Source organism: Dreissena polymorpha, chromosome 10, assembly GCF_020536995.1.
Source record: "Dreissena polymorpha isolate Duluth1 chromosome 10, UMN_Dpol_1.0, whole genome shotgun sequence".
Lineage (NCBI taxonomy): Eukaryota > Metazoa > Mollusca > Bivalvia > Myida > Dreissenidae > Dreissena > Dreissena polymorpha.
Window position 1 is genome coordinate 78,044,396 of NC_068364.1, and position 9,462 is coordinate 78,053,857.

The 9,462-nt window shown below is 34.6% G+C and overlaps 1 protein-coding gene across 3 annotated transcripts; it reads right to left on the bottom strand.

Annotated features, from left to right (window-relative positions):
* Positions 1 to 1,666: 1,666 nt before the first annotated feature.
* LOC127848089 (uncharacterized) lies at positions 1,667 to 7,702 on the bottom strand. Of its 3 annotated transcripts, XM_052380389.1 has the most exons (6): positions 6,877 to 6,896; positions 6,248 to 6,398; positions 5,568 to 5,608; positions 4,705 to 4,859; positions 2,508 to 2,675; positions 1,667 to 1,817 (listed from the first exon to the last, which is right to left on the bottom strand). In XM_052380389.1, the coding sequence occupies exons 1-6, from the start codon at positions 6,885 to 6,887 to the stop codon at positions 1,759 to 1,761; spliced, it is 585 nt and encodes a 194-aa protein (XP_052236349.1). In that variant the 5' UTR covers positions 6,888 to 6,896; the 3' UTR covers positions 1,667 to 1,758. The 3 variants fall into 3 exon arrangements, with proteins under 3 accessions (XP_052236349.1, XP_052236350.1, XP_052236348.1); XM_052380390.1 differs by lacking the exons at positions 6,248 to 6,398; positions 6,877 to 6,896 and adding an exon at positions 7,552 to 7,702; XM_052380388.1 differs by lacking the exon at positions 6,877 to 6,896 and having other exon boundaries at positions 6,248 to 6,439.
* Between the last annotated feature and the right edge of the window lie 1,760 nt (positions 7,703 to 9,462).

Here is a 9,462-nt window from a genome sequence, read left to right on the forward strand (position 1 = left end):
TTGTTTCTTTAAGAAGACTGTCGAGTTTTTAGGGCTGTAATATCGTTAAACTCTGTGACGGCAAACATTTACCTTGCGATTTTGAGCGGGAAGAGAGGGGATTAAACAACAGTATTTTGATCCGCATACTATTTGGCATATTATTTAAAATTATGTGAAAACTTTGAATAAGGATTGAAAATATCAGAACGTGTGCTTCAAAATACGGCGTGCATGTAATATATTGCGTATGTAACGAAGTCGGTAAAGACAACAACAACAATAACAATAACAACAAAACAAAAACAACTAATTGTTCCCTTCTGCTTACATGAAAATAAAGTTATCGTAAACTGCATAATGAGAAGTATCAAACAAAACAATAAAAACAAATATATAACTTTCACCTTAGCTTCCGAATGAAAAAGTCGTTCAGTCTCGTTAATAATAATGATGTACTGATAACGTTAATTACCACCTAGTGCGAATATTTCAGAGGGGCCTGTAATAGTTATGAAAAATATTGACTTCATCTTTTCAATAAACAAGCAACGGACAGATCTGTAGGGAACTATTTTTCTCCAAATTAAAAAATAAGAGCATAAAAATCCGGGCACTTTCTTGCTCGCAAAATACCAAACACTCTTGATACGTGTTTCTAATTTTCCGATTGATTTAGTTTTATTGTTTAAATATTTCATTACTTCTTGTTCCATTAATTTGTACTTATTATTTAAAAATACTTTTTAGATTGCCTTTAAATTTTCATTTAGTCAATTGTCCCTTTAACATTTACTTTAGTAGAATCTTCGCTGTATCTTGTAAATAGACTTTTAACGCCGATGGCGCTTTGATTATTAGTTATTAGTGCGGTCTTTTGACAGCGAATGTGTCAGTGAGCATTCGCTGGCATATATTGCATTAGTACAAACAGAAATTTGCCGATGATTAGGCATACCACGGACTACAATAGCTGGGATTATTAATAGATTTTGCGCACGAAATAGTGTTGAAAACTTACCGAGAAAAGGAGCCCCGGCAAAAATAAATGAACGTGAAAGTCGGGCATTTTTACGGATCGTTAAACAAAACAGGAAAATAACTTTATCGGACATAACTGGAGTTTTCAATCAAAATAGGAACGCTACAGTTCAAAACAGAATATTCATTCTATGATCTGGCCTGCCCAAAGTCCGGACCTAAATATAATAGAGAACGTATGGCATAGGCTTAAAAGACAACTAAAAATCAATCTGATATCGTAGACACACAAAATAAGCTTGAGCCTTGAGGCAGCCATTCGAGACATCTGAATAAACATTCCCGTTGAATATATCAGAACTTTGTATTCGAGCTTACCAAGGAAAATACAGAGTGTATTAAAATCGAAAGGCTACCAAATATTAACGTAAATGGTTGGTCACTTGGTGTTTAATATGTTTAAAACGCTTTGTTTTATGAAGCACATTTATTGTTCACGTCAGCCATTTAGTTTTTTGACGTTCACTTGTGGCACATCGGTGTAGTTCTTATTCGTATAAGTACACTTGCAAAGCAGAGAAGTGTGTTTGTTTCATCCAGCATGAAATTCAACGGTTTGGCATATACGAGATGATCTTGGTACAAACCAAGAACATGAGTACATGTAGCATGCTGTCATGTAATGTAAAATGTTTCTTAACTAGTATAAAGTAGATTCATTTATTGTTTCGCCTGACGAAACGTTACAACGTTATGGAACAGAAGCGATCAAGCCATTGAACAAGGATAAAATCAATGTTATGTTGATATTTTCACCCACTGGACCACAAATTCTCCTTCTGTTACCTTCCAGTCAGCTGAAAAATAAGTATGTACTCATTATTTTGTGCAAGCATAACAGGGTGAACAATTATAAGTAAATTCACGCCGTTTACATTTCAAAACTATATTTTAATTGACGCATCACATGCACTTCACGTTGGACGAAGTGTTTCTCTAGATTCCAAAATGGAGGTATTAATATTGATACGTTCCTTATGCATGAATTTATAACAACCGTCAATACACCAATACATAATACGGAAGTTTCTTATATTCGGGGAGAAAATGCTTCCATTTCAAACACATTTTACGACCAAGTTCAAGGTTTTTGTTTGGTTTGTTTTTGGTTGTTTATGTGTGTGCGTTCATGTGTGTGTGTGTGTGTGTGAATATGTTCTTATCACAACTATGTAAAGATCTGAAAATATCAATTACATAATAATGTACATTCTATATTATTACAACCCGTATGCATTTTAATCAAGATATAAAAATATCAATAACTTAATAATTTACATTCTATATTAACACAACTCGTTTTTTTTTATAAACATGTTCTAAACACAACTCTGTTATGACATAATAGTAAGTTACAATGTATAACTATGTATTTTTTGACGGATGCCCTTTGTTTCCAAAATAAAATTAAATTGACCTGACTCGTTTAGAATCATGTGACTTTTCCTTCTAACTCAATGCGTCAAAAACATATACAATTCCCTTACAGTTAAAGTCAAACCAGTGGTAAATGTGCGGAATTTCTGCTGTGATCTCCAGAATAAAGTCCTTGTCGACGTCAAGGATCATGAACACGTGCAGGCCTTGTGTCACCGTGCCGTTCATCTCATCTTGCCAATGCTCCAGGAACTCTGCGCTGGTCACAAGACCGTCAGCTAGTGATATGCGACAAATGTACAAGCATTACACCAGCAATATAACACCAGCATATTCTGATGCCCATCAGAAGGTCGGTTGATGTTGAGATTGAGCTGTTAAATGGACCTTTTTTCACAGATTTTGGCATGAATTTAATTTTGTCAATAAATGCTTTATATTTATAAATGTAAACATAAAATCTAAAAACTCCCGTAAAAAAACAAGAATAAAAATTAAAGGCAGAAGAAGTAAGTAACTCTCAACTGAATTCGAACCACTAACCTCTGGAGTAAAAGTCTATCGGTTAGACCACTCGACCATCTGTGCTCATACAATGAGTATTTTTTTTTTATATAAGCAGTCCTCGTTGTATCACAAAATATAACGACAACAACAGAAGTCTCTAAATTATTCAATCGTTTCGCGTTGCAACGTTTAACAATTTTCAGATTTTTAAATCGTCAAAAGATGCATATAATGGATATTTTAGAGCATGGTAAATGTTCAGTTTTACTGTTTCCTCACAAAAATCATAATTACAACGAAAATTTGTGAATACGATTTGTTTTTAGTTTTGTCAATTTACCAAAGCGTGAAAAGCCCCTTTTAAAAATCTCGTCCAGTGCTCTGGGAAATATGAGGTGGTCACTGGGTCATCTACAGTTGATAAGTTAACTTGGTATTATGTCAACACAAGTAATTTATCAGCTGCAACATACATTGGCAGCGAACTGCCTATAATTAGCGAAATCAACATGGATCTTCGCAATAAACCTAATTATTATACCTAATTTGTTCAGTGTATTTTGAAGCATTGAAAGTAAAAGAAACGGGACATGTCTCGATTAAGAGTTATGCTGCTCGTATTTGGGGCCTTATTTAAGCATGAAGCCCAATAATTTAACTTGATTTGTCAAACAGTAAGTCATAATTATGGCTGAAACCACTCTGCTTTGGTTTTTGTCGATTTTACTTGAATCATAATGAAAGCGAGTATTTCAAATGCATGTTGTATTTTTTTTATTTATACACGTATAAGCGTTCTACGCGAAGTCTGAGCTATTCACACTATCGTCCATTTTGACATACAACGATTTATAAATATTAAAGAAAACGATAAAGCTACAATTTAGCTACGTTCGTAATCAGATAAATATATGCCATGATTTAAAATCATTGCATCAGCGATAAGCTATAACGATTCAGCTACGTTCACCGTTTCGTTACGTACCTATTGCAATGAAGATATGGTCGAACATTTAATAAGCGATAGAGCAAGATCGTCCGCTATTGACATGCGTTGCGAAGATGTAAAAATCTCCAATAAGCCATAAAGCAAGATCGTGCGCTATTGACTTGCGTTGCGAAGATGTAAAAACACTGTATAAGTGTTTGAGCAAGAACGCTTCAGCTATGTTCTATGTGGTCACAAAACAGTCCGCTATGCAATTTGAAGATTACTGCAAAAAAAACATTGAACAATAGATTAAACTACAGCGATTCAGCTATGGTGCCAGTTGTCTTTAAACAACGCATGTCAACAGACCGCTCGTTATTTGACAGGGGAGTGGTTCGAATATAATCAATGAAAATATAAAGTTGCCAAATATGAATAATATTCATATTGTAGCACAAGGGGTTTTGCATGTAGTTTGCGCTTATCACAATACATTCCGCTCTTAACATATGAAGATATACACTTATTAAATCAGCGATTTAAATTAAACAATTCAGAAATTTTGCCAGTCGACACAGGACGGTCCGCTATTGAATATTTCATTTATTTTATGTTTTTCAATATACAAACATGTTGCGCATCGGGATTAATAACTTGCGATAATATATAACATTATGTTTATAATTAGTTATATCAAACAAATAGTCAAGGCATGTGGAAAATATTATATAAATTTCGGAATAGCTAACAAATACTTACGTTAGTAATGGTATGTTGGTGTAATTGTAATGGTAATCGCGGAAAATTTAGCGCAAACAACGATAAAATGAACATGCAAATGACGGTTCATACTTAACAATAGCACTTACTGTTGTTGTCATAGGAACGGAACACGTTCTGGAACTCCCCGTACGTAAGGTACTCGTTCTGGTCTCTGTCTGCCTTCCAAAACATCGCCCGAGCCTGGGGGCTGTCATCAAACACATGACCGCTTCCAGAGGAACGCTGGTTCAAGGTGCAGGCGCTGGTAGCAATCACAGAAATACGTGTATTGAAGAAACTATTGCACACCTTCCACCAAAATACGTGGCCACCAATCACTCCTGCATTGTTTTAATCAAAAGAGCTAGTGGTTACCGTTGCAGACTCTGTAAGACAGTGATAAGTAACTAGCCAGTTAACAAGTCCGTTTATTATTATTATTATTTAATTGACCTTTCCGGTGGAACATTGGCGCGTTGGCAGTGTCGTGCTATAATTTCAAAATAAGTTTGTGCCAGTAAACATGGGTTATAAAAAGGTGGCATATGCAGGAATGGCTTATTTAATTGTATAATTACTTATGCTGAAGATTTGTAATTGAAAAACAGTATACAATGAAGGAAATTTCTACAGTAGGTCGAGATACCTATACCACATATTTTTATTCACGCATGGGCCAAAAATATTGTGCATGGTTTTTATACAAAAATAATTGTCATGTGAAAATAACATGATTTGAACAACATGTATATAACAAAATATATACAATATCTAATTCGTATAATATGTTGCCATGAATGTTGGAAAGATTTGTTGTGTGAAATGTTTCTTGTGTGTTCCACTTTACTTGGTAAGTACATATGTTTACGCAAGGTAACCACGTTCCTTTTCAGTCAAGTCATATTCGTGGCACTTTTGTTTTAGGCAGAATGGAGGAGTGACAACTTTTTAGGTTTTTGAATCAACTTACCAACACACGAACCCAGCAATCATAACAGTTACCAGTATCATCTGCAAAAAGAGAATGGGCGCATGTGTAAAACACAATAATAATACACGTAGACGTAAGCAGATAATGCAAGGATTCCGTATTCAAACACCAATACCAATAACCTTTTACAGATAATGGAATTATGGGAAAACAAACAATACCATTAAACACAGATTTTAATTAATTTTTAAATATGACAAGCTATATCTATCAAATGGATATTCGGCGTATATCCTGACTTTGAAATTGAGGTAGAAAATAGGCGTTTATATTACATAAAAACAAATGTTTAAGTATTGTTTTGTTCTTGTTCACTTAATAATCTTGTAAACACCACATGACATGTCTGTAATGAAGTGCACGTATATTATACTACATAAGAGTAGATACAAATTATACTACGTGAGATCACATAATATATGTCCTCACATGTTTTTTATGAACTATTTTCTTCGTCATCGAAATATATGGTACGTTGATATCTAATTAAGACGCAGTTGTCTTTCCACACATTCAAATAACACTGTCACATCCCTATCATGCAAAAATTGGTCTTATGGCATATGCACTTGCACAGTCTGGTCAGGGGCTACGCTTTCCGCTATATAAGTACGCAATGTCCCGCGGTATCTCAAGAGAAGCTTATTTAGTATGCACACCTTCACAAGACTGCGCGGATGCCTAGGCTGGGCTGGAGCTACGCTGGTAGTATATTGCATAAGACTGCGCGGATGCCTAGGCTGGGCTGGAGCTACGCTGGTAGTATATTGCATAAGACTGCGCGGATGCCTAGGCTGGGCTGGAGCTACGCTGGTAGTATATTGCATAAGACCCATTTTAGCAAGACGCGGGTCTTTAAAAATCTTCTTGTGTCTTGTAAAGGGAACATCAAACCACGATACTTTGCGATAGAAAATTGAAGTGTCAATGAGTTATTAATAGCAAACTGGCAAATGTCGGCAACCTATGTTGGATTGCTTATGACACACATAAGTGGCTTTATAATTAAGAGATATCCTTTTTATCATGGACGCTATATTATTTCGGTATTTTTGCCTCAAAATACAAGACAAATTGATTTAACTTATAGGTTTCATTAATGTCTTTTCTTAAAATTCGTGTTGTTTAATATATTGCAATACTGTGTTATCAACATAAGGCGTCCATAGTACATTGATTACTTTTCCGTCTTCCCATGACGATTTACTGACCTAGCCTTGACCCTGCAAATTTTTAGGATGAAATTTAATGGTAATCCGTAATTGAAAACGGGCAAAAAATGTGTTACCGCATTTCCATACACTGAACAGTGTTACATCATATAATTGAAAGACGAGGTGATGTTTCCAATGTTCTGGGTGATAATGCTACAGCCAATGGAAAAAATGAAGTTTATACATTCGAATATGCTGGCGTTATGTAAAAGGTCATTTAAGGTGAAAAGCTGGGTTAAACAGCTACGCCGAATAAGACCTTAATAAAGCATGGAAAGCATATGTGAAACACTCCGAAGAGCCTTTATCAGAATATTTAAACATGTGTAAAACAGCAAATAAAAAAGCATTAATAAGACAGTGGTGGGATAAGTAAAACCCAATTATACAGCTTTGCTTAGACAATGGTATCATATAAGAGATTACTTATTAAATATAAGCTATATCAGCCAGTTGAAAAGTTAATAAAACACAATAAAAAAACCCGTAACCAGAGAGTTTAAACGTATGCAAATCAGACTTACAATAAAGTATTCTTATGTCGCATTGCTAATTAACTCTTTGATGACCGTACATGGACAAAGGAATTCAATCAGTCGTATTCAAAACATAATTAAACCTTAATTTAACATTGGAAACGTGTCATACAATTACAATTAATTATAATCAGTAAAATATACATAGATAATTAACTATTATGTAATATAAGTCTTCCGGAAACAAACGTAAATATAAGCTTGTGTAAATACCTTAGATTTTGTGATTTATGTGTGAAGTACTTGAAAAAACACTTCTGTCTTGCACTTAGTGTTGATAACGACACAATTGGAAGGCAAGTCCGTAAATAGTGTTTAAGAAACGAACTAGTTAAGAACGCTCTGCCAGCTCAGAATTACAGATAAGACAGCGTCATGTTCATACACTGTACTTATCTTCGAGTCCTTAAGCTCATTTCTTTAAGTTTACTATTTAACCACGGTTTAATGGTTGATATATGCAATAGAAATAGAATCTATTTTGCAAGTTGCTTTCCTGTGTGTGTTTGTCAAAACTAACATTTTGTTTTATAACGAACTTACATGCTCAATATAAAACAGTTCAATATATAGTGCTAACTCATTTTAAGTTGTTCGCTTGCGAACAACTAAGTTTTATACTACGCGTTTGAGGCCAGTTTTTTTTTTAACTAGGATTAACCTGATAACTGCCGCATCTGCCCAATCCGCGCCGAGAAAGAGTTGTATAATTGATGCCAGAGCTTCGCGTTCTTTAACTATATTCATTCACAAATGGAAACATACTGTGAATATCATGTTATATGGAATATTTTTTGAACGGAGCGTATATAGACAGGAATTAATAAACAATGTTAGAAATATACATGTCGCGGAAGAGAATATTTCTGAATGATTAAAATAGTCCTCTATCTGCTGCGTCTTAATCGCGTGGTATTTTTGTTCAGCACAGGTCATTCATAATCAGAGGCTATAAATAGATGCGGGAACAAAATCTACTGCAGATCAAGATGTATAGTGTTATATCGAGAGTCAAATATATTATTACGCGTCTGTTCCGTAACCTCTGTTATAGTGATTGCTACTACAGCTGGGTTAAATTTGATATGTCTGGGATACGTTCTTTTGTACTCAACATGTAGCGGCGATATCTCATGTATTCTCAATTGACATGACGCCTGGACGATGATCACTTAATCACGTGGCTTAGCGGTCAGCAAACCTAGACAAGCTAACACCAAAATGGCTTCTTTCCCTATAGATTGCATATAGATTAACGCAATATTCCGGATGATTTTTATGGACTTTTCCACACCATATAACACTTGTAAAAGAGGTTTGTGTCATTTTGTTATTCTGCAAATGCAAAAAATATTAGTTTATAGAGAACATCAGCAATTTATAACGGGTTTTTCGGAACATTAATCACGCTCTCAAACGCTTGCGCGCCTACCAAAATCGAACCTGTTACTACGTGTAATGGTGGTATTAGCAATAAATTAACACTACACTGGTAGACCCATGTTATTTACGAAAATATTAACGAAACATTTTCCCCCCGTGTATTTAACAAGAAATAGCGCTTTATAACTGGGTTTTCGGTGAAGTTTTACGCGCTTTCTGACGCCGAGTGGGTACCTTAATCCCACATGTTTTTACGTATAAGAGTGATATTAATAATATTAAACATTGCTTATTGGACATTTATCAATCACTATAATTGAAAGTGCAAAAACAACACAATCAGTTCGGTCATTGTCTGATATAAAATAGCGTTGTATGAAGGGGAATTCGGTCAGGCTACTTAATAAAGCTACCAGTATCAGACGCTCGCGCATGTACGGACTTCCCCCAAGTTACCACATTTATTGGTTATATCAGTAAAAATAACTCTTATAAAATGACCTTTATCGATACGTTTTATTAAAATAGTAACATAAAATGGTTTTCACTTGTTTCTGATACACTAAAAAAACTCGATTTATAACGGGGATTTCGTTAAGTTACGCAAAGTGGGTACCAATATTCTCTATTATTTTACATGCACACGTAATTTAATTCATACTTAATAATGCTTATTTATTGCTTATATGACATTTCCAATTTTTGAAATCAATTAATGTTCTATAAGGGGGATCTCGGTAA

Excerpts from the sequence above, each read along its gene's own strand:
- LOC127848089 (XM_052380388.1), bottom strand. The coding sequence starts at position 6,424 with ATGGGTCTTATGCAATATACTACCAGCGTAGCTCCAGCCCAGCCTAGG. Across the intron at positions 4,860-5,567 it reads ATTGCTGGGTTCGTGTGTTG|CGCCTGCACCTTGAACCAGC; the intron begins GTAAGTTGATTC and ends GATTGCTACCAG. Across the intron at positions 2,676-4,704 it reads CCGTTCCTATGACAACAACA|CTGACGGTCTTGTGACCAGC; the intron begins GTAAGTGCTATT and ends GCATATCACTAG.